This window comes from Malurus melanocephalus, unplaced genomic scaffold (genome assembly GCF_030028575.1).
Source record: "Malurus melanocephalus ecotype Western Australia unplaced genomic scaffold, MMel_1.1 scaffold_13, whole genome shotgun sequence".
In the NCBI taxonomy this organism is placed as follows: Eukaryota; Metazoa; Chordata; class Aves; order Passeriformes; family Maluridae; genus Malurus; species Malurus melanocephalus.
In genome coordinates this window covers 813,731-838,241 of record NW_026623245.1, presented here as the reverse complement: position 1 = coordinate 838,241, position 24,511 = coordinate 813,731, and the positions used below count along the sequence as shown (strand labels likewise).

At 48.7% G+C, this 24,511-nt stretch overlaps 2 protein-coding genes across 3 annotated transcripts; one reads left to right on the top strand and one right to left on the bottom strand.

Moving 5' to 3' along the window:
* The first annotated feature begins 3,103 nt into the window (after positions 1-3,103).
* ZC3H6 (zinc finger CCCH-type containing 6) lies at positions 3,104-16,084 on the top strand. Of its 2 annotated transcripts, none has more exons than XM_057381786.1 (12): positions 3,104-3,334; positions 6,964-7,144; positions 7,433-7,558; positions 8,137-8,392; positions 8,592-8,731; positions 8,818-8,934; positions 9,898-10,011; positions 10,373-10,480; positions 10,980-11,233; positions 11,697-12,199; positions 12,575-12,814; positions 13,669-16,084. In XM_057381786.1, exons 1-12 carry the CDS (start codon positions 3,243-3,245, stop codon positions 15,168-15,170), a joined length of 3,633 nt encoding a protein of 1,210 aa, XP_057237769.1. In that variant the 5' UTR covers positions 3,104-3,242; the 3' UTR covers positions 15,171-16,084. The 2 variants fall into 2 exon arrangements, with proteins under 2 accessions (XP_057237769.1, XP_057237759.1); XM_057381776.1 differs by having other exon boundaries at positions 3,106-3,334; positions 8,610-8,731.
* A 1,891-nt stretch (positions 16,085-17,975) lies between these two features.
* LOC130582936 (vinculin-like) lies at positions 17,976-20,853 on the bottom strand. Its single transcript, XM_057381928.1, has 5 exons — positions 20,821-20,853; positions 20,060-20,218; positions 19,645-19,817; positions 19,268-19,385; positions 17,976-18,238 (listed from the first exon to the last, which is right to left on the bottom strand). The coding sequence occupies exons 1-5, from the start codon at positions 20,839-20,841 to the stop codon at positions 17,981-17,983; spliced, it is 729 nt and encodes a 242-aa protein (XP_057237911.1). The 5' UTR covers positions 20,842-20,853; the 3' UTR covers positions 17,976-17,980.
* Positions 20,854-24,511: the final 3,658 nt, after the last annotated feature.

The window sequence follows — 24,511 nt, the reverse complement described above, 5'->3', positions numbered from 1 at the left end:
CTGGAGTGAAGCACCTGATGGATGTGTGGATGGGGGAATGCTCAKGTGGAGCAGTCCAAGGGAAAATGGGGTCTGGGAGGGAAGAACTTGTTATCCATGGTTTTATTTTCCTGCTTTATGTTGTTGGGAGTGGGCTTATTCCCACAGGAGCATCCTCATCCCTGAGCATTCTCAGCCCAAAGCATCCTTCCCCACCAGGAATCCTCACCCTGGGAATCCTTATCCCTGAGCATGCTTTCCCTGGGAATCCTCACTCCCTCATGTCCTGCTGAGCTRCACCCACTAAAGCCATTCCCACTCCTTGCCCTGGGTAAAAAGACTTCCCAGAATGGATCTGTCTCCTTTGGGGGATCGAGCTTCTGGATTTTTGGGGGGTATGGGAACTGGGAAGGGGTTGGATCTCTCTGGCAGAACAAGGAGGGATATTCAGGGCTGCTGTCAGCGGATGGAGGATGTTTGGATTGGCGGGAGCTCTGRCTGGACGCGGAGCTGGGCTGGGAAATGTATCCCAGGGTTGTGCTGGGGGAGGGAAGGGAAAACTCCAGAGTGCTTCCAAAAAATCCCTAAAAATGAAAAGAAAATGCTTTTCTGGAAGCATGGGTGCTCCTCTCCCTCTATTCTCTCTCTCCCTCTCCTTGTCCCTGGCACTTCCCAGCCTGATTGGACATGCTCCTCCAACAGGCCATGACCCTATTTTGGGATGAAAACAAAATCAGGGAGCTGAAAAGCAGGAATCTGGGAGAGGACAAGCTCCTGACAGGGCAGAATAGTTTCCATCTGCTGCTTTCTCCGGATAACACAGCTGGAGACGGGCGCCTGGACCACGCTCCGGAGGCTTTTCCTTGTGGCACTATCCCAAACTGACAACATTTTCCTAATTCCCGAGTCCAGGGTGCGCTGGTTTCTCCCTTCCCACCCTGGAAAAGTTTAAGGTCGGCTGTTTGCCTTTCTCAACYTCTGGCTGCCTTTCCAGTTGACTAAAGAAGATTTTTTTCCCCTTCCTACAGCAGCCACTTCAGCATCTTTCTGACTTCCTGAGGCTGGAATTTGCAGAGAAAGGCTCTTCTGATCTTGAAATACAACTTTTTTTAAGGATAATAATATTTGGAGGCTGAAAAAATAGCGGAAATGCTTCTGCTCCCCTTTGGTGGGCATAGCTGGCCCCAGATGTGCTGTCCCAAAATCACTGTTTCTCACCCCTGAATATTTAAGCAAAATTTTAGGATTCTTCCTTTTAGTCCAGATTTGAAATCCCCGTTTTACTTGCCTATGGCCTGGGTAGATGACGCTGAGCCCTGTGAGGCACCAACTCCAGTGGTGGGGCTAATTAGTCCTAATTAGCTCTAACGATTCTCCCCAGCCACCACCAGCCTGCCCTTGGAGCTTATTTCAGTCCCGGAGCAGAGGGAATGCTGTTTTGCAGCCCTTTCCTTCGACTGATCTCATTTCCCTGATGATCTGGACCTTAGGTTCTGCTCGTCTTGCTCAGGTGCGTGAGGTCCAAGGGAGATGGTTCTTCCCTTAAGATCTGAGGCTCCTCCCACTGGGAATCCCATGGGAATACGTGTGAGTGTGCCACCTTTAAAAAACTTCATCCTTTCACTGGATTGCTGGCACTGGAAAAAGCCGAGTCCTGTGTTCTATAAAGCCTTGCGAGGCAAGGAGACAGCCTGGAAAAGGAAAGAAGTGCAACTTTTCTCGGGAATGTTTAATTAAACTTCATTGAGGTGACTGACAGACGCATCTTCTCCTTCGTCCGCTACATTTTCATTAAATGGCTGTCTTTGAACCACTTTATCCCGGCTTTTGTCACGCTCTGACCCGACCCGCCACTCCAGGGAACACTTTTGTCTCGCCCTGGGGACACAACTCTTGATTTAATTACCAGTGTTACTAATTAATGACGCGGGGCCAGTTCCCCTCACACACATCCSCCGCCAGGGGGCGCTACAATCACTGCGTGAGGGGGGGCGCGGCCATGACGCAGCGGCGGGAGGAAAGGCCCGTTCCCGTTCCCGGTGCCCGTCCTGGTTCTCGCCAGGCGGAAGCCGCCGCCCTTTCCCCCTTTCCCTCCCTTTTCCCCCCTTTTTCCTCCACCATTCCCGGGGGTACGCCGCCATCACGTGACGGGCGCGGGGCACGTGACGCCGCGCGCCGCGAGACCCCGCCCCCTTCGCGCGCGCACGGCGGCGGCGGCGGCCGAGGGGAAGCGGGGGTGGGCGGGGCCCGTGCGTGACGTCACGGCGGGATTGACGGGCGTGGCGAGAAACCAATAAGCGGGCGAGACACTGCGGCGGCGGCCAATGGCGACGCGAGGGGGGCGGGCCCAGGGCCGCGGCGGAGGAGGAGGAGGAGGAGGAGAAGGAGGAGCGCGGCGGGCGGCGGCGGCGTGAGGGGACGCAGCGCCATCGCGGCCCCATCGCGGCCCCGGCGGGCGCGGAAGACGCTGTGGCGGCGGCGGCGGCGTGTGCGGGCCGCGGGCGCTGAGCGAGCGTGTGCGGGCAAAGCGCCGGGGGCCGCTGCCGCCGCTGCTGCCGCCGCTGCTGCCGCCGTTCTCCTCCTCCTCCCTCAGCCGCCGCCGCCATTTTGTGCGAGTGCCTCGCGCGGGCGCCATGTTTGTAAGGAAGAATTAGGGCCGCCATCTCCGGCCAGCAGCACCTCCCTCCCCCCGTGTGTGTGTCCTCCCGCTCTCCTGTGCCCCGGGGCTGCCGCTCGAGCCGCCGCCGCCGCCACCGCCTCCCCGCAGCGCCCGCGCGGGGCGGCCGGGCCCGGGCGCTGAGTGCCCGTTAGTGTCTCACTAAGTAACCGTGAGTGCAAACCTTCATCATCTCTCCTCACTGAGGGGCCCGGCCCTCCTCCTCCTCCTCACCGAGCCGCCCCCAGCGCGGCCGTGCGCGCCGCCGCCGCCGCCGCCTCCTCCCGCCGCTCCGCACCGCGGGCAGCGGCGGGGCCCTGCCTTCCTCCACCTCCCTCCTCCTCCTCCTCACCGAGCCGCCCCCAGCGCGGCCGTGCGCGCCGCCGCCGCCGCCGCCTCCTCCCGCCGCTCCGCACCGCGGGCAGCGGCGGGGCCCTGCCTTCCTCCACCTCCCTCCTCCTCCTCCTCACCGAGCCGCCCCCAGCGCGGCCGTGCGCGCCGCCGCCGCCGCCGCCTCCTCCCGCCGCTCCGCACCGCGGGCAGCGGCGGGGCCCTGCCTTCCTCCACCTCCCTCCTCCTCCTCCTCACCACACCACAGCCAGGCACAATGGCCTTTGAAAGCCTGTTCTCCAAACCCCCAAACCCAGTTCTTGACCCAAACATGCCCGACTCTGACAGGCAACATGCAGGGGACGAAAGGTCGAGTAACATTCTTCTCTCTCTCCGCTTCTCATAATGGTGGTACTTAGTGGGGTGATGCTGGTAATGATGCTGATGATGCTGATGATGATGATGCTCTGTTAATGTGCCTGAGGGGGTTAACGATGTTTTTGGGGGGCAGGTCACCTTCAGGCTGGAGAGGGGTGGTGGTGGTGGTGAATGCAAGGAGGGGAGGGGGGGTGTCACTGCATTAAAAGTGCATTTTTTAGCAAGGTTTTAATTTTTCCTTTTGGAATGCATGCATTTTTACATCTTCATTGATTTATTCTGGCTGGGAAGGGGGACTGTTTGCCATTCTTTCCATAAATTGCACTTTCCAGGGGGTGTCTGTTGAATGTCACCATTGTTCTCTGTCTCAGGCAGGAAAGGGTGCTTCGAGTTGGGCGGGTTTTTTATTTTTGGCTGTTTTTGTTGATACCACAATCTCTCACTAGAGCCATATTTAACGTCATTTTCTTGCCAGATTCCACCTTACACATTTAACTGGATCTTTTTTATGCAGATTAAGGGCTGACTGACGTTATCTTTGCCACCTCTCAATCCCCATGCGCAGAAACCCAGAGTCCTGTTCTGGTGAAAGGACCTCTGTTCCTCCCTCCCTCCTTCCCTCCCTCCCTTTCTCTCCTGCAGCTGCTGGAAATTCAAATCCTTTCTCCAGGCAGCCCTGGCCTTCCTAACTAGTTCCAAAAATACTGTGCCAGGGTGGCAGTTACCAGTCCTTGAGCCTCCATCAACCCTGAGCATTYCTGACACAGCTGCAGGAGTTAAAAACGCTGGGGTTTTGGGATTCCCACAGCTTGGCCTCCCCCCACACAGCTTCACAACCCTTTGTGGTACTTCAGAGGACCCGAAAACACTGGGRAAAAAACAAACAGGCAAAAAAAGAAAAAGGCTTGTGGGTAAATGCAACTGTTTCTTTGCTGGAGGAGGAGTCACAAGTTCGTGTTATAAATTGGAACATGGTCGCAAAGTGCTCCTTGGATTTAGTGCAAGGGTCAGRACAGAGCCCAGAGCTGCTGGTACATGTTTTCTGCTTCCTGGTTGTCTGTGGGAAGTGATCCCTAAAATGGGCCTGGARTTTAGTGCAAGTTCAAGGCAGAGCCCAGAGCTCCTGGTTCTTGTTTTCCCCTTCCTGCTTGTCCTTGGGAAAGGGGGGAAGTTGTGTCATGCTCAGTTTTCCAACCAGAGWGCACACCAGGAATCCACTGGGATCTCTGGAGCTGTGCTGTGGAGTTCCTGGATTGAGACTCTGGCTTTTCACTGTTTCAGGGGTTGAAAATATCTGGGGTTTTCCAGTCTTTGAGTACAAGCCTGAGTGAGTCCGGGTTGCGCTGGGAGCTGAGTTTTTCCAGCTTGTATTTCTCATCCTCTCACCAGTTGTTCCCACCAGTACAACCAGTTGTGACACTGGTAATTGTGAAATAGACCCACTAAGTGCCACGTAATAATCAAATGAATTGTAATTTACAAGTGTTGCTTTATAATGTTTTAATTTATGAGGTGAAGAGCAACAATAAACATGACCTGGGAGATCATAATTTGTAGTTTTTATAAAAGTTTTGCTGTGTAAAATAAGTTAATTCACTTCAAAAAAGGCCCAGCTCCAGATTTTTGTGTTACATCAGGTGTACATATTTAGGGCCAGTAGAACCAGTTCACTTCAGGGAACACCCATACTGGGAACCTCGCTATTCCCAATCGATTTGTGCAGCAGGAATTCTGTTAATAGTTTGATTYGAGCTGATCTGCTGAATTATAAAGAAATTACTTGCTAGAAAATAATAAGAAGTCCCTGTCTGGCCACACTTCTAATATTCCAACTTGGAAYGTTGTTTTAATCCTGGTTTATCCAAAGTCTTGGATTTTATTGGTGTTTTTGAKCAGTAGAAAACAGCAAAAAGCCCTCTCTGTTCACACTTTGAATATTCCAAGTTRGAAGGTTGTTTTAATGCAGTTTTCTCAAGCCAGGAATGTTTTGAATTCTTTAATTATTTTTAGTTAATTCCTGTCGTTGACATTATTTTGGTGATGAAGGGTCTGAGCCTTCCAGTGCAGGGGTACTGGAAGGGTTTAGTGAGGATTTCTTAGATCTGTTTGGGTAAATCCATGGCAGGGGAAGGAAGAAGTTTGAGGCAAATTTATTTACACACAAATCAGTGACAGGTTTCCCAGAAAATAAGTTGTAATTAGTTTGCTTTCACTTTTTTATTCCTTCTAACTGCCCCTCTGGTTTTATTTGATTTTTCCTGCAAAAATTTGCTGTTATTTGGAGTTACTTTCTTTATTAATTCCTAATTTCTTTAGCAGCACCATAGYTAAAAATTTGGGGAAATTTAGCTCTCTAAGATGTTATCTTATCAGGGAATTTTAACCTGAAATAAAATTATTTTTAAATGAGACTTTTTCTCAGCTGTGAGTCAAACCCAAAATTTAAAAACTTAAATAATGTTTGAGGGTAAAAATTGCCAGAATATTTCAGAAAATGCATCCTGGGTTTGGATCTTGGACTTAAGAAGCTTCTGGAGTAAATCTTCTTTGGGTTTAAGGAATTCTATTTTTAAGGATGACCTGAAGTAAGGTCAAGGAAGGGGAGTTATAGTCCAGGTTTGAAGGTTAGCAATGGAACGAAAATAGCAGAATTTGGGGTTTTTGATTCTCCTTTCCCAAATAWTTGTGGAACTGTCCAAGCTGCTTTTCTCTGGAAGAACATTTCTCTGGAAGATTCTGTGCCTTTCTGATCCATTTGGGAGATGCTATAGGAATCCACTCAATGGGAATGTTTTCTGGGATTGTTTCACATATCCATTGAGCTCCAGGTATCTGGAGATTGGGGAAGAAGGAGGAACTTGTGAAAGGGGGAGGTTCTGCTCTCCCTTCCTGGTACACAGCACCACTTTGGGATTTAGATGGGAATAAAAGCTTCTAAATCAGAATTCATGCCCTGGCATTTCCTTGAAAAATAACTTATTTTCCAATAGGTTGTGCATTTTTGACAGTTATCTTTTCAATCCGTATTTATCCAGTTGATCTTTTTTCTTCTTTTTCTTTTTTTACCTTTTTACGTTCTTGAAGCTCAGTGTTTGGAAAATGCTTGAATGTTGTGGAAAGAATTTAGGGATTAGACAGCTTTTGTAATCTTCCCTCTGCCATGCAATCCAAAGGATTGTATTGCTGAGATTGATTTACCTGGAAAGTTGTTCCAGTGCTGGATGTATCCTAGGAGTGGAAATCCATGAGTGTAATTCCCAAAGGAACTGGGAAATGGGAGCAGCTCTGTTCCCAATGAGTATTTTCAGTAGGTATTTTATGGAASAGGATATTTTAATTGATCCTTGAGGGAATGAGTTTAGCTGATATTGTCAAAACATAAGTGAATTTTGGGGATAGCTGCAAGTGTTTCAGAATACTAATATTCCAGCTGTACTTGATTAATGTAATTCCAAGAAATTCCAGGACATACAGCAGTCAAGTCTTCTTCCTGGCATATCCATTTATCCCAAAAATCACAGCTTGGGGTTGCTTTGGACTTCTTAATTGCTTATTTCCAGTGACAGGGGAGCTGKATAATAACATTCAATTTTATTGTCTTCCTGGTTTTCCTCCTTCAGGGAAGATGGAGAGCTGGAAGATGGGGAAATAGATGATGCAGCCTATGAGGATGTGAAAGAACATGGCTCAAAAGGGGAGGATAAACAGAAAACTGATAAAGGCCACCGGAAATCCCGGAAAAAACGCAAAAAAGAGAAGGAAAAGAAAAAATCCAAAAGGAGAAGACGGGACAAGCATAAGGTTAGGAAAAAAACCCAACATTTTGGAGATGCCGATTTGATTTTTGGGTGTCCAGGACAAGAATCCAAGGAATTGGAGAAAGAACTAAAGTGTTTTTTTTTTACCATTAAGATTTAAACTGGTCTTAAATCTTCAGAGAGTTAGGCCCAGGTCATGGAAGCTGAACCAGAGGGATTTGAGAATATTTAGGATAAGAGCACAATGTAAATTTATCACTTTTGTGCTAATTATATTTATGGAAAGAAGATAATTCCCTCAAAATTCCAGCTATTTTGTTCTTTYTTCCAGCATAATTCCCCTTCCAGCGATGACAGTTCTGACTACAGCCACGACTCCGACGTGGAGCGCACGGAAAGGCCCCACAAAAAAAGCAGCAGCTCTTCCTACAGGGATTATGATTCCTCCTTCAGTCAGGTAGGGAGTTTGAAACTCATTCCTCAGGTCTTTAGTRTGGTGACATTCCAAAAATACAAACAATGTGGCTGTGGATGTTTGGCTCAATCCCAGTTTGCCCGTTTTGTTTTGCCCGTTCTCCCAGATTTCTGGAAGAACATCTAGTTCTCGTCTCCCTGAGGAGCCTCCCAGATGTAAAGCAGGATTTGTGGCAGAAAATAAGCCTGATACCATTTTTTCCTCCATAAGRTGGTAGGAATTAAGGAATCTCAATTATGAAAGAATCTTCATTATTAAGGAATCTTTATTATTGCCTGCCTTGGATTTGGACTGGACTGAGAGGAAACAGCTCCTGAAAAGGCACTTTTCAATATCTAAAGTTGATTCTGCTTTTTGGGAGCTCAATTTTCCTSACTTTTCTGAGTCTGTAAATCAAAATTACTGATTTTTATTGGATAACTGACTTTCTATTGATTATTGATGCTTTTTTGAGCAAATCTGGTAATGAAACAGCCCCCAAAATTGATTTTTAGAGCAGTTGGGAGGGATGGGGTTTGGAAATATGAAATTGYTTTCTAATGCAATCCCTTTCCTTACAGCATGGACATGTGTCAGGGAATTACATGAGTTCCCAGAAAATGCAGCATAAAAAAAGTATCAAAAGTAAGGAATATGATGACTACAGTCATTACAGTGATGAAAACTTTGGGAATTACAATGAGGAGGAAAAGGATGAGGATTTTGCTGACCAGCTGAAACAGTACAGACAAGCTAAAGAGACTTCCAGTGGGGATTTGGGACCTCCATTCCCAAAGGAACCAGTGAAGAAACAGGGGATGAAAGGGATCCAGAAAGGTAARGGAAGGTTTGGTGGTACTTTGGGATGAAGACCTGGATGAGGGAAGCTGCCTGGGATGGCTTTTCTGGAATATTTGGGCTGGTTAGAGATAACATTCCCAACRGTGGAAAGGGAGGGATTTAATTTATTCCATTTGTCTCTCTTTGAYGCCATGAGAGAACTATTTTCCCTTAATTTCTGTGATCCTTTAAATAGGTCATYCCTGTTTTCCAGGCATTTCCCAACGAGGGAACAACTACAACGTTGGAAGAGGGCGTGGAATGCAAAAGAAATTGAAGCGCAAAGATCGCGGGAGGGGCAGAGGCGGCAATAAAGGATCTGATGGCTTCCATGAGGTACCTGGAATTCCAGTCCTTATTCCAAATGTCTGGATCACCAGTGCTCCAAATAGGAACTGATAAAATGTGGATTTTTTTCCCAGGATGGCAAACCAGTGAAGAAATGGGTTAATATGAGCCAGGAGTTCATCAAYCAGCACACGGTGGAGCACAAGGGCAAACAGATCTGTAAATATTTCCTTGAAGGGAGGTGCATTAAGGTAAATTTAATCCCTTTTTAAAATWAWTTTTWRSYKRWTTWAARSMAMRCTTGGGTGTTGAAAATCARTATTTTAAYTTCTGATGTGCTGAGGATTTATAGATGGAATTATTTGTGGAAAAACATCATCTGTTACACATTTTAAATAATACTAAATTTTTATGTTTTTAATAATATAGTCAATAAAAACATCCTAAATTTACCCTGAGAACGATAATATATCAATGACATCAAATCTCCCAAGTCTGCAATCCCTAAATAGGCAACAATTCCTGAATATATCAAATTATTTCCTTCTAATTTTGAAACTTTGAAGGAATTTCTTTGTGGTGCTAAACAATTCCTCTTTCAAAAGTAGGATTTCTTAGAAAACCCAATTTAATCACTGAATGCCTCTCACTTAGTTCCTTGGATTTTAGAGGTGGAATTTTCTGTTTCTTTTCCAAATGGTGGGAATAAAACTGAAAACAATGGGAAATGTTTTTCTTGCTGCCTTTAAATGCCTTTGGCTCAGATGAGTATTTGCTGCCACCTTCAGTTTTAAAAGGGACTGARAGAGCACTTGGTGTCTTTTTCAGGAAAATAAATCTTAAAAGAATACCCAACTCTCCTATGCAGCAAAATAATCCTAATGGATARTAGAATATCTGGAAAATAATTCAGTAAAATATTCTTTAAATGCCTTTTTAATGCAGATCCTCAGGTGGAGGCAGGGAAGAGGAATTGTAAGATTGTTTGTTTTCTGTCACCACTACTTATATTCCTTTGAATTCCAATCCAGGAATTTTCTCTATATCCAGAGCCCCTAGTCACAGTTTTTATTGCTTATAATGCAATTTAGTGTTGTTAAAGATGAAAAAGTTAAATTCAGCTGAGGAGGATGTTCTTCTTTCACTATGGAATTAAATTACTCAGAATTTCAGATGGATAATGGCTTTTCCTTTTTTTTCCAATTTATTTATAGGGAGAACAGTGTAAATTTGATCATGATGCAGAGATTGAAAAGAAAAAGGAAATCTGCAAGTTTTACATCCAGGGTTACTGCACCAAAGGAGAGAACTGCATTTATTTGCACAATATCCTTTAAAAATACTTAAAAAATTTAATTTCCATTATTTTATTTCTATTTGTTTAAGTTAAAATCCCTGAAACTTTAGATACATTTATTTACACAYTTTTAAACTCCTGAGCTGTACCTCTTTGTCATTATTTTTGTGTTTAACTCTGGAATTGAGGCCTTCCCCTTATTAACAACAGTTASAAAATTAAATCCAAAGGCCACAGAAATTTTAAATGGAAGTAAGAGGTAAGTTGGTTATTAGCTTCCAAAATTCCTAACTTAAAGGTGAATTCCTGGTGAAGAATTGAGGGGTAGCTCCCAGCTGGGTTTTATAAAAGCCTTCCCAAACTGTTCGGAATCCTTAATTCCTTCCTCACATGAATTCCCCTGCAAGTTCTACCATACAGGAGCAAAGTGTTATCAAGGAGATAAATGCAAATTCTCTCATGCTCCCCTGACTGCAGAAACCAAGGAGCTGTTGGATAAGGTGAGACATCCAGATACCTGGAATGTCGGGATTGCTGGACTCAGAGTGGGGAAAGGATGGAGGAACCTTTTCACTGTGCCCTGGGAAATCCTGAGCTCTGATTTAGTGGGATATTCCCTCTCCAGTCATTGCCCACCAGGCCTAAGTAGAAAAGGGATGTGAGTCCAACATTAAAAACTTGAGGAATCTTGGAGTAACTCCTTCCACTCCTGTTTGAAGGAAGTGGACTTGTGAGAAATGGTCTTTTCCTGAAATAGAGAAATGCTTTTTTTMCTGGCTGGGATTTGGTGTCCTGGAAGACAGCTCCCAAAAACGGGTTTAGAATTCCTTGGAGTTGGATGTCAATATCCAACAGTATTGTAGCAGATAACAGGAAAGTTGTTTATTTTAATATGGAAATAATATTTAAATAAAATTGAATTAGAATATTTCAATTTAAATAAGTTGAATTGGAATACTGGAGAATTGATGGAATGTTTGCCACATGGCTTTGTTTCAGGTTTTGAATAACGAGGAGGAACCCCAAAATGAAGATGAGAAGGAACTGGAGGAACTCCGGAAACGGGGCATTGTTCCTCTTCCCAAACCCCCGCCAGGGGTCGGACTCCTGCCAACTCCACCAGAGCAATATCCCTTCTCTGAGTCGGACATGGAAAATTACCAAGATCCTTCAGGAGATTATAAGAAAATCCCATCTCTTTTTGAAATTGTCGTGAAGCCCACTGTGGATTTGGCACACAAAATTGGGAAGAAGTAGGTGTTGGAGTTCTGGGTAGAACTCTCCTGGATATTTATCATTTAGTCTTTTATCATTGTTCCTGTCAGGGTTCTGGACTAAGTTAAGGGGCTGCCAGATAGCTGATACCAGAATTGTTTCATGGTTTTCATAGAGGGGAATTTAGGCCTGACCTTCCGGAGGTTTGCTCTTGGTATGGCATCTCTATCAGCAGGTGGAGCAGTTCATTCCCTGCTCCAAGCCATTTGTAGTTGGCTTTTTCTTGGGCAAAACAAAACTGATCGAGATAAGGAAATACTGGAAAATATGTGCTTCTGACCAAGTTAAGGAACGTGGAATGGATGTAGTTGTAAAATAATGGTGCTCCTTTGGGGATTTTATCCATTGTTAGGTCAAATAAGACCGGGAGGGGGAGGAGAGAGCCAACTGTTAGTGTCTGTAGGTCCAGAATTTGATTCCTTGATTTTGTTCTGCCTCCAGGCCGCCGAACTTCTACAACAGTGCGTCACCCCCGAGGCCGCCATTCCAGGGCAATGACCCACATTCCCAGCACATGTACAATCCAGGCTCGAGTCCAGGGCCCGGTCCTGGCATGTCCCAAGGACACAACGGGCCCCCGATGCACCCTGGATCTCCTGGGCATCATCCCTGCGGAGGCCCTCAAGGGCCAGGAATGCCGCAGAGCCCCCCCATGCAGGGCGTTCCCCCGGGATACATGGGCCCGCAGAACCAGACTGGAATGCCCATGCAGGGGCAGCAGGGTGGGCCACCCCTCACTCCACCTGGGATGGGAGGATCCTACAATTCCCCTGGAGTGCAAGGACACATGGTGAACATGCCAAGGGACAATCACTGTCCCCCGGGGCCGCAGTACCAGCAGATGCCCGGGGAGTACGAATCCATGCAGAACCCRGCCGACTTCTATGACAACTATTATTCCCACCAAGCTGTGCATAACTTCCAGCCAACCAATAATTCTGGAGGTAAGGACTTTTGCTGGATGAACTTTGGGTAGAAACTTCCTGGAATATCTTCAGTCTTCTGTCTTTTTCAGCTGGTGCTGTTCAGTTGYGTTGTATAAGTCATGTTTTGCATTAGGTTGAGATGGGATATTGGGAAGAAATCCTCCTCTGTGAGGATGGGGAGGCAGAGAAGCTGTGGTTGCCCCATCCCTGGAATTGTTYCAGGCCAGGTTGGATGTGGCTTGGAACAAACTGGTCTAGTGGAATGTGTCCCTACCCATGGCATAGAACTGGATGTGCTTTAAGCTCTCTTCCAAACAATTCCATGATTCCGTATTTATTATAGCCTGTAAACATTTATCTAGGATAACTGCTAACTGGAGTTTTGTCCTGCAGATGGAGCATGGCACGGAGAATTTACGGATCACCAGGCTCACCTCATGGGTCCGGAGTCACATCCTGGTGGGAGTGAGTCGGAGTGCATGGGTGGCCACATGGGCCACAACCAGGGCATCAATGTCCCGGATTTCTTGCCGGCCATGCAGAAGGCCCTGTATGTGAGGCTCAGCCAGAAGCACCAACGAGATGGAGACTCTGCCAGCAGCCAGGGCCAGAGGGCCATGAGTAAAGATGAAGGTGAGCAGGATTTGGTTGGAATTCTCAATGTACTTAATGGCCATGATCCACAAATCCATTGAGATTGCTTGCGTTGTGTCACCCTTCAGTTATTGGGAATGTCCAAGCAGCAACTCAGTATTTTCAGCTCTTCTTCCCAGCTTGTTCTAGGATTTTAGTGTAGGCTCAGTCCATCCTAGCTCCAATGAATAATTTTTGCATCAAGTTGCACTTTTAAAAAGTTTCTTTGGTTGATAATGACATTGGAAAATCCTTTGTTGAACCAGAGAGGTGGTTTCCTGTTGCCACGACTGAAAGCGCATCCTAGATCCTGTTTTTTCCATGGCATCTCTTGATATTTTTCCCTCTCTGATAGCCTTTAAAATAAAATTCTGATTTCTTCCCTTCCTGAATCTCAGCCTCTCCCACAAACCTTGGGATGTGGGTAATAGTAAGGCAGCGAATTTGTAATTTACTTGGATTAAAGACCACTGTAAGGGGCCATTTTACTTTCGCTTCTCCTGTCAAGAATCAGATTTTAAATGTGTTTTTTTTTTCTCTAGAACTGATAAGGGTTGTTTAAAAGCTAGTCATTTTCCCAAATTAATATTGATGGATATGGAGAGACTCGCAAGCTCTGCTGCATTGTAACTCCATTATCTCCATGTTTTGGTTTTTTTTATGGCAGTTCTCTGCTTAAATGGATTTTTGTGATTTTAGATTGTAGATTTTATAACACAGGGATCTGGTTTAGTATCAGATCTTTTCAGTTTGAATTTACAGGGAAGTTTCCCATTATGGAATAAATGCGTTGGATTCCCTGGGGATAATTTGTTGGAATAATCTAAATTTTGTGGAATTTCTTTGATTTTTAGATGACAATGTCAACTGGTATTCCAGTAGTGAGGAGGAAGAGGGGAGCAGTGTTAAATCAATCCTCAAAACCTTAAAGAAACAAAGTGAAAACTTTAGGAATAGGCAACAACATTCCACGGAGCAGCACATGCTTGGGATGCCTACAGATCCAAGGCTGGCCAAAGACAAAGGTGTGGGRCCTCAGGCTGCTGATCCAAGACTCCGGGCCTCTCCAAGGCCCAATCCTAGGAAGCCTTCGGAGTCGGCCTCCCTGGATCCCCGGCTGGCCCGCGATCCCCGGATGCACAAGGTCAGTGAGGGCGGCCATCCTGGCTCCTCGCTGGCCGGGGCCAAGCTGGATTTGCACCACGCCCATACTGGAGTGAAAGTCAAGCAGAAAGGGCTGGATGACGATGAGGAGGACTCAGAGAGAGAGCTGAGGGAACGAGCTTTCCTCATTCCTTTGGAACCTCTGCCAGGTGTCACATTACGGGATCCCCGTTCCCAGCTGCGCCAGTTCAGCCACATTAAGATGGATGTGACCCTGATGAAACCCAACTTTGCCAAGCACATCGTGTGGGCCCCTGAGGACTTGCTCCCAATCCCTCTGCCTAAACCCGACCCCGTCTCTTCCATCAATTTACCTCTCCCTCCGCTCATTGCCGACCAGAGACTGAATAAACTGCGGAATTTGAAGAACGATCCGCATCCCAACGCRATGCCAGCCGATCCCCGGCTCGCTGCCAAGGCCAAAAACAGCCTCGCGGGCCGGGGTGGCTACTTGGATCCATCCACAGATTCCCATGCCAGTAGCTCCAGCAAACTGGGGGATCCTCGCTTGCAAAAGAACGTTGATCCCAGACTCCACAGACTGTCGAGTGCAGATGCTCACCACGGAGTCGGGAAGGATTCCCACCCTCCCAAGTTTGATCCCCGCCTCGCTAGAGCTGCTGCCAGCTCATCCCAGCCCTCAGAAGCYGCRACTCCGAAATCCGACCCCGATGCTYTGCCTCCCTACGCGCCCAAATTATCATCCAGCGGTGTTAGGCTGGGAACTCCCGGCTCCATCCTGAGTGGGATCAGTTTGTACGATCCCAGGGATCACAGCTCATCCTCGGACACGGCTCCAGCCAGTTCAGGAGAGAAYGGAGAGAACCAGAAAAAAAGTATTTTGAAAAATTCCAGTAAAAATGAGCCCAGTCTCACAGAAGATGCGTCCCAGCAGAAGGCTGCCTCCAACACAGAAAAACCCACGGAAGGATCAGCGGAAGCTGCTTCAGACAAAGCAAACAACACCAGTAAATCTCAGGCTAAACACTCCAGCGCTGCTCCTGCCGTCCATAATCTCCCAATCCAGGCTCTGTCGGGATTAATCCGACCGCAGTACAGCGACCCGAGGCAGGTGAGGCAGCCAGGACAGGTAACGCAGGCCCCGGAGAATGATCCCAACGGGGAGTCGGATGATAAATCCTTAAAAGATGTTTTCAAGACTTTCGATCCAACCGCTTCCCCATTTTGTTAGCAGATGGCTTTGGAGTCTTTTTACCGTTGTGGATATTGCAGTTCTCTGCTGTTTTGTACCTGGGTTACCTCTTTTGGCTTTATTTATTTTTAAATTATAATTCCCACCACTTTTCAGCTGCTAATCTCCGAACCACATGCAGTTCTCCAGTACGCTCGAGTGTTTGCAAAGCTGTGGTATTTTCTAGAGAATCCCTYTTTTTTCCAATTTCAGGGAAACTAATAATTGACCTGTAGAAAGGAAACCAATCCCCCTGGATCGTGTTAGAGCTGAGAAAAGCACTTTCATTGTAAATAAGTCATGGAAAATCCCCAGAGCTGTATATGTGTGAGCTGCCTCTTTCCCAACCACCACTTAGATCCGATTGCCACATTTGTATAGATCCAAGCAATATTATGTACATGAATTCCTAGGAGAGATGCCGTTCCAGGACTGCCAAACCCCTGAACTGATGGAAAACCCCACGGAAATGAATTCACAGGAAAGCGTCGCTCCTCCTTTTCCGCTGAGTTGATGTAAGACACGGACAGTTTTTATTCCTGCAGTCAATATTAGTGTAAAAGAGACTATATCACATATTGAGGATGAAAAATGTCATATCTTTTAAAAGTATTTTATTCTATGCTGTACATAGAAGAAATTGTGAAGTACATAACTAGCAAAAGTAACTGTTCAAAGTGGAGAAAACTATGTTGTCTAATACAAAAAAAAGGTTTTTATTTAATTTTTTTCCACGCCTACACGATTGGGATTTAGTGCTCCAAGTTCCATTGTGGTGTTCATGTATTTCAATGTATTTTTGTATTCAGCTGCTTAATTTGTATTGCTTTTTTTGTATGGCTGTAACTGCAGTACTTGTATTCATGGTGTCTCGACGACATTTTTAACAAAACAATTAAAAAGGGTACCGTTAATTCCTGGTGACGACTCCGTGTGCGTAGGGTGGCAGCTGGGGTGAAGGGGACTAAAGCTGGGCTTTTTTGGGATGGTTTGTGGGTTTTTAACGTAACCTTGTACCTGGTCCCAAAGTCTCCTGGAGAGAATCACCATTTTCCATCGTGGAATACCTTGCATGTTTTGAATTCCCAAGGTTTTGCATGGGAGAGCACAACTGTYCTCCAGACTTCTTATCCTGCCTTTGGTGCTGCTTTTTCTCTACAGGAAATGTGGTCAGTCCTAGCCCACTGCCTTTCCAATAAAAATGTACCAGTTGTTTAATGAGCCATCTGCTTCATGCCCCTTTGGAATGTTTCTCTGCTTTAAATCTTTTCATTGGTGGGCCTTTTTCTTTTATCTGTTGGCCAGGTGATGGTCCTGGACCTTTTCCTCTTAGTCCAAGTGATGGCCATGGCCCTTTTCCTTTTGATTTGTCTTTTGTCCAAGTGATGATCATGGACCTTTTCCTCTTGGTTTGACTGTTGGACCTTTTCCTCTTGGTTGGTCCCCTGGCCAAGTGATGGGCCAAGTTTGTTGTTGTTTGTTTGTTGGCCAAGTGATGCTTTCACTGGGACAGCAGTGTTTATCCCAGATTCTGAGTTTTTGCCTTGCATGGATGAGCCAAGGGAAGCTGATGATTCCTGCACGGCAGAGGAGCCATCTCCAGARGCAATCACAGTTTCAATTTGCCTTCCTGATTTTCCAGAGCATTAATTCTATTAATGTTACTAWTTTTTTGAGTAGGAGAAGTTGATAAAAGACATGGAACTAGGTTGTTACTTTGGAGTAATGCATTAGTCCTTTATTATTATTAGTCCATTATTTCATCATCTACTCACTGGTGTGGTTGGTAAAGGTTTTCCTCAAAAAAACAAACCAACAGGGAAAAATATTGTGGAAACAGGACATGGATACAAAGGCCTCTGAGTCCTCACAGCCTGCTGTCTCCATGTGTAATTCCTTCTTTCCTTCAATTCCAGCTTCTTGGTTCCTCCATCCACCCCTTCTCCCTCCTTTATCCACTGCAGATTGCTTCCCAGAGTCCCCAGTGTACCTGGTGCTGCTTTCCCTTGGAATACAGAGAAGATTCCTTGCTACCGTGCAAGTAATGGAATTCCTGGTATGGGGAAGGTGGCTGGGAGGAAGGTGGGCTAACCAGGGTGGGCTGGAATGGGCTGCAGCCACCATGGAGCCACTTGTGATCTGCTGTGGTGTTGGATTGTGTCTTCCACAAGGAAGGCTCATTTCCACCTTTCCTGCAGAATTCCAGGATGGAGCAGCATTTCCATCAGACTACTCATGACCCTAAGGCTGAAAAGGGTGGATGTGGAGAACCAGGATACAGGAGCAGCCGCTGGCGCCAGTCTGGGATACTCTGGAAGCTGTGAGGTGAGTGATCAATATGATTGAACATTTTACTCAGGATAGAAGAGAATCCTGGGGCTGATTGGGATTTTGCAAAGAAACCTGCAGGATCAGACCAGCAGGTGAGAGAAAATGCTCCCCACTGCTGTATCCCTGGTTATGTGGAAGGTGGAAAGGTTGAAAGACTGCAGAAAGCCTGAGCATCTCTGGATCATACAATCCRGGAAYGGTTTGGGTGGGAAGGGACCCTAAACTCATCCCATTCCACCCCCTGCCGTGGGCAGGGGCATCTCCCACTGTATCAGGATGCTCCTAAGACCCAACCATCCCATCTCATCACCTGGTGTTTGCAGCCCTRGGGATAAAACACTCACCAGAAGATGTCTGGTCTCCCCATGTAGCTTGTTCCAAGATTTTCCTGCCATGATGAAAAACTCCAACATTAGTTCTTCATACTGCAAAATATTCCTTTGCTTCCCACGCCATTGGGACAAGGAACCCCTCTGGATTTACAGGTGTCTGTCCATGACTGTGTGTCCTTTCCTAGGAATGGGATGCTTCGGGATATTCCTGCTCCGAGGGGGTTCTTGCACCAGAGACATCAGRGTGGGTTCAGCCTTTGCCCCCCGAGTCTTTCGGAGCCCTAATGCATCCCGGTCGGAATTTAAAGCCTCCTTGGCTCTGTGCTGTATYAGGTTTTTCCTCCACTGCTGGCAGAAAGCAGCAACTTCTTCTTCCTCAGGGTCAGCTGAGGGTTGTCTCAAACCCTATGGGACAAAAGAATTGCTTTAATATATCCCTGTGCATCCCAAATGATGGAAGGATTGGGATGTGCTGATGTGTGCATGATCCACACAGCATCACCACCTCTTAATGCTTCAAAATGCTTCCAAAGCTTCAAAATGTTTCCAAAGCTTCTTAGACGGAGAGAAAAGGAGGGCAGTTTTTGAGAAGCATGGAAATTTCCAAAGGGAAATTTCCAGGTCATAAAGGACTTTGAAATCTAGACAGTCAAAATTAGTTAATCAATCCAGGCTGRCATCAGCAAAGTGAAAAGTGGACAAATAGAGGAAGTTTTAAATTTAATTAACCACAGTAGGAGCTTTGTCATCTCTGGAGATGATTGTGGGACTCTAGAAAATTTGTGTTTCCTTTAAAAAAAAGAGATGTTGATCACAGGAAAAGCAGAAGGATTGTAGAGGAGGATGGGATTCAGGTGGAAACGCTGTCTCAGGGAGAGGCTGGTGGTGTTTGCACTTGTTTTCCAGTTTTTTTTCAGGAGAAGTCTGCTCTCACAGACTTTACAGTTGGATCAGGTGGCCATTGATGGCAGCTGCATGGGAAACTTGGGAATTTGGCTTTTGGGAATAAACAGGATAGCATGGACTGGTTCCAAATAAAGGTACTCYATGATCCCAAAATTAAGTGGGAAATGGACCAGGTAAAGGTGACTTTAAGGACAGAGTCAATGCCTGGGATTATGCAGGATGGGCTTAGGAAACAAGAAAGGCACAAAATAAAAACATTCCAGGAGAAATATTTGCTCCAGTTGGAGTCCYACACCAACCAGATCCTAGCTCCCATAGAAAGACATGTGTGAGGAACTCCCACAGCATGGAATTGGTGCCGTCAGCCTTCACTCTTAAGGATAAACCCTTCCCTGTGAGGGTGGTGAGGTCCTGGCACAGAGAAGCTATGGCAGCCTCGTCCCAGAAGTGTTTCAAGCCAGGTTGGATGGGCTTGGAGCAACCCTTGCCACCCAGATAATTCCAGGATTGATTCCATGATTGACTCACTTTGACACACGCYGCCTCGGCCGCCCTCAGGACGTGCTGGACCGCTCGGACCAGGTTCTGCACATTGCTCACCAGCAGCTCAGAGGAGGCCTTGCTCTCCCTAGTCACTGCTTTCACCCTTCAAAGACATTCAAAAGGATTTTATTGGAAGGATATTGGATGTGCTAACAATATTGTCATTCCAAGCCCAGCTTGTCCCCTCTGCCATCGGAGCAGGGAAACCCATGGAGGGGAGGGAGCTTTCTAAATTGTTCCTCAACTATTGGGCAACACCCACCTCCCTCAAGGACCTCTGGTGACCACCACCCACATCCCTTGGAGAAGGGATCTCCCTTGGATGACCCTGGGAGGTGTGATCCCATCTGCTGGCAGCTCACCTGGCCACGATGCTGAGTTGGCTGCTGATGGATTGGGTGTGCTCGGCAGCACGGAGCAGCTCCATGGAGCATCTCTGATCCAGGCAGTGTTTGGCAAGGATGTTCCCAAACTTAACAACTACCTGCCCKTCGGAAGCCATCTGCCTGGCACAGGCAACAAGCTGCTCCTTGCTCTGGAATGGGATAAAAAAATCAATGGGATTGGAGAGAGAATGACAGGGAGGGTCCAGGAGGCTCAAGTACATTTGAGGAGAGGACAAGGATGCCAAGCTCAYAGCCAACCAGGATGAAGGAATATGGAATATTTTGCATAAACAGAGCTGRTGCCACTCTCCCAAGAGCTGGGTAGCACAGGGATTTGGGATGGAGCTGTCATGATCCTAAGGGAAAACCGGAGGGGTGAAACGCTGCCTACCGCAATGGGGCCCTTCTTCCGCAGGAACTGAGCCATGTGGAGCATCCTTGTGGCCATGTCCTGGGTGACCTGGGACACCTTGCTGGGGCCACCTTGCTGCATGTCACCATTTCCTCTCTCCTGCTTTGCAGGGGAGATGCTGGAAGGGCCATCCCAGTGCTGTCGAGAAAATAATGGAGCAGATTCTAGGTCGGGAATGTGTGGACACGACGATGATGAGTCTCCTCCACCACCTGGGTGTATCTGAAGCAGATTTTGGTGAGTAAAGCTGGTGAGAGAGCTGCCCACCCCCTGCTGGATCCATTCCACCTTCCCACCAGGGCTTCTCCCTAAATCCAAAGCCCCTGGAGCCATCTCCAAATTGGAATAGGGTGTGCTGCAAGCTSATAGTGTGCAATTACTTCTGAGCACAATTAGAGCTCTAAACCATTTTGCTGAGGGATCTGGATCTGTGCCAAAACCTTTCCCAGTTCCTGACACCTGTGGGAGTGGAGTTACTGATATTCCCAGAGGGAATGTGTGGAAGTGAGGGAGAGTGGGACCAGCCCCCCACCCCCATCTGTAACGATGCAGGAGTGCCTGGCTGATCGGATATCCAGGAATCCAGGGCTGCCAGCAACCTGAGCTGCCCGAGTGGCCCAGGGTCAGCCTGCTGACCTCCAGAGGGCCCTGCCAGCATCCCTCACATTCCTGCTCCATGCTGGGAGCACCAGCATGGACCGGCCTGACCAACACCCTGCCAGGGAAAAGAGCTACTGTACCAGTTCAGCCACTTCCTGCATGGCTCCACTCGCTCCTCCACTCCTGCATGGATRAATTYCCGCTGCCTCGGTGGGYTCTGGGGCTGGGGAGAGCRTGGYTGTGCCATTGAGTGATCTCGGCAARCATTTCCCCTGCAGGCATTCCATGAGGCGCCGTAGGATGTCCCTGTCAAYGTCATGGATAAYCCGGAGCTGTGTCACAAGATAGTGTGCCTTGGCCGCCCAGTACCACACCACACTATCCAGGTGGGGATTCCCAGTGTCCTGGAGGGAATTCTCAGTGTCCTGGCAGGGATTCCCAGCATCCTGGTGGCTCTGGCAGTGCTGGCGGGTGCTTTCCACCACATCAGCTGTGAGCAGCAGGAGGTGGTCAGCCAAGGTGAGCAGGTTGGGCTGTGATGGAAGTTGAGTGCTGGCCTCCAGAGCATCCCGGAGGGTGTTCCTTACCCACTGGACATCAGCCATAATTTGATTTGCCTTCTCCTCAAAAGCCTCTTTGCTCCTCTCCCTTTCCTCTTGGGAGAGGGTGGACAGGGCTGCTCCAAGCACATCTTGGATGAGCTGCAGCTGATCCATGTTGACCCTCTCCAGATGGAGCAGCAATGCCTTGGCCCTGAGGGCCACATCCCTCTGCAGGAGCTCGAAGCGGCTGGCCAAGCTGGCAGTAGGCAGTGGGGAGAGCAGAAGGGTGTTGGAGACATCCAGCAACGCTTCCATGAGCACCTGTATCTCCTCTCGGAGYGCCAGGATCTCTCTGGCATCGCAGCCTCCAGGGCAGGATAAGTAGGAAAGCCGGGCGGCCTCCTGCAGCCTCAGGGAATTCTCAGCCACAGCAGCCAGGAGGCTCCGTGGACCAACCTTGTTCCTCACGGCACGGCTCAGCTCCCTCAGGAACAGGACATCCCTGCCCACAAACTGATCCATAGCATCCAGCAGGACACACATGCCAATGGCCCACCGGACACTGTGCAGCTCCAGGATGGCCTTTTCCAATGCAYAGGATTCCCTGAAGGATGCTGACTTCTCCAGGAAGACTTTGGTGTTCAGCTGAGCATGGAAAAACTTGGCTTGGAGCTGCAGAAAGCTCTCCCGGACATCAGAGGGATTGGGATTTTCCTTACTGCAAATTGTGTTTGCAATGTCTCCTGCCAGCTGCACTGCTCCCCCTAAACCCAGCATGGTCTCATCCAAAGCCTGCTTCCCTCTTGGAAARTCACCTGACAGGATAAACCCAAGCACTTGCTGGGCCAGACCATTCCAAGAGCCTGCCACAGCTGCCAGGCACTCCTGAGTCTCCCAGATCCTTCCCGAGAGACTGAGTGCCATTTGGAGAAGCCTGCCTGGAGCMTGGAGCTGCCTGGGGGCCATTTCCACAGCCAGGCTGATGATCCGTTGTGTCAGTGCTGCAATATCCTGGTGCTGCTCCAGCACCCGGAGCTGGGGGGGCTCAGCCACGGGCAGTGCTTCCCGTGCTGCTTCCACACAGCCATCGGAGAGCTCCAGCAGGATGGAGCAAGCAGCGCGGACAGTGTCTGTGTCACCGGCTCGGGATGCTTCCAGGAGAGCTGTGATGACAGGGTGTGTATCCCCTTTGCATGGATCCAGGTGTAAATTCATTGGTGGTGAAGATGGATGACTTTGGATGTTTCCTTGGAATGCTGCCTCATCTGTGCTGGTTTTTGTCCCAGTGTGGGACGGGCTGAGCTTCAGCCCCTTTTCCTCCTTGGTGCTCCGCACTTGCTCCCGGAGCGGGCTGAGGATCTCCGGGTGGTTGGACCCATCCAGCCCAGCTTGGACATGGAGAGCAGAGTCCATCAGGTGGCTCACTGCGTGGGAAAAGGCATCCCGGCTTTGGAGGCAGGAAAACCTTCTGGGAAGGAGGGCTGTGACTGCTCCCAGCTCCAGCATGGAGTTGGCCAATTGCTCCACCCACACCAGCAAACCGTTCCTGAAGATGGGATCTGTGGCCCTGTCCACGTGCCGGGTGGTGGCTCCAACCACCCAGCGTGCCCAGCCCATGAGGTGAGCAGCATGCCAGGAAAATCCCTCTGGATCCCAGTGTCCCAGCGCTGCTTCACACCACTCCTTGTGCTTGGCCAGCTCCAGGATGGATAACTCAAGGAGATCCCTCATGCTGATCGTCTTCTCAAAGCAGTGCAGGAGGCTGCTGGTGGCTCTGGCCCAGGCATAGCACAGGGCCTGGAGCTGCTCCATGGTATTCCCACTTGTTTCCATGAGCAGGGAAGGGAGGCTRGCCAGGAGGCTCTGCAGGTGCTTCACCCCCTCCTGGATTTCCCTGGCAGTTTGGGCCTCGGTGCACCTGGCCAGGACCAAATTGGCYGCTTGGAGCATCTGCTGGGCCTTAKTGAAGAAGGCGGCAATGAGGGGCTGGAGCTTCCTTAAAATTCCTCCTGGTCCTGCTGGAAAACATCCTGAACAACCAGCAWGCCTAAGGGCACCTTCAACCAGCTGCCTCAGAGGCTCTTTCTCCTCAAGGAATCCATCCAGGATTTGGCACAGAGTGGCCCTGAGCATTGCCCGGTCCAGGTTTTCTAGCTGCTCCCTCATGCTGTGACATTCCTGCTSCAGTCCATGTTCTCCCTGGCTCTGTCCAGGCTGTCCCTCCCTCTGGCTCATATGGCTGCAGATGCTCCTCCTCAGCTGTAGCAGAGCCCAGCAACATTCCACCAGCTCCAGCTGCAGATCCAGCCTGGATGACTCTGCCAGCAGCATTCCATGGAGAATGATGGCTTCCAAGTGGGAGCTGAACCCACCCTTGGAGAGGCGCAGGGGGTCTGGGTGGGACAGGAGAGCCAGGAGCCTGCTCACCTGCTGGGAGAAGATCCCGCTCCTGTCCCGTGGCTCCACAAGCAGGGAGAGGAGCTCTCTGATGGTCCTCTCTGTCAGCTGGAAAACGGAATCTTGGGAGAGGTCAGCTTGGCAATCCTTGGAATATGTCAGGGTGCCGTGCTTGGCCGCGTGGATCAGTGGGACACATTTATGGAGGAGCTGCAGGGTCTGGGCCAAGCTCTTCCATCCAGGACAATCTCCAAGTTCCTGGAGGTGCTTGACTGCCAGGCTGCTCAGCAGGAGCATGGCCTCAGAAAAGGCCTGGAATGCAGCCAGCAGCCCTGGAGTGTCCTGGGCATCCTGGAGCACGCTCAGGCATTCCAGGAGCCAGTTGGCAGCCCCTGTTATCCTTCTCAGCTCTGCAGCCTCTTCCAGCTGAAGGATCTAGCCAGGAAACAAGGCAGAAATCCACTCAGRTCAGGAATTCCCATTCCATCCCTGGAGAGGGGAGGAGGAGTGGTTTGCTCCATGGATCTGCTGGATGGGAGCAGATCCCATCCCCCAGCTCCCATCCCTTCCCTGTGTCCCACTCACCTTTGCTGTCTCCATCAGGATCCTCTTGGCGGCTGCTGCCAGGTGCTCCCGGTGCCAGGGGCTGTCTGGCTGCTCCTGGAGCTGAAATGCTGCCAGYACCATGTCCCTCCCAGCCTGGACCAGGGATTCACCCATGGGACACATCTCCATGCTCYCTTCTTCGCTGGAATCCTCGGACAGCCTGGAAGGGAAGGACTGGCTCAGTGCTTCTGTCTACTCCCCACTCCCAATCCCACCTCTCTAGGAATATGCAGGCTTCCTGCCACCTTCTTTTCCATCTCTACCCAGCCCTCAAATCCACCTGGGA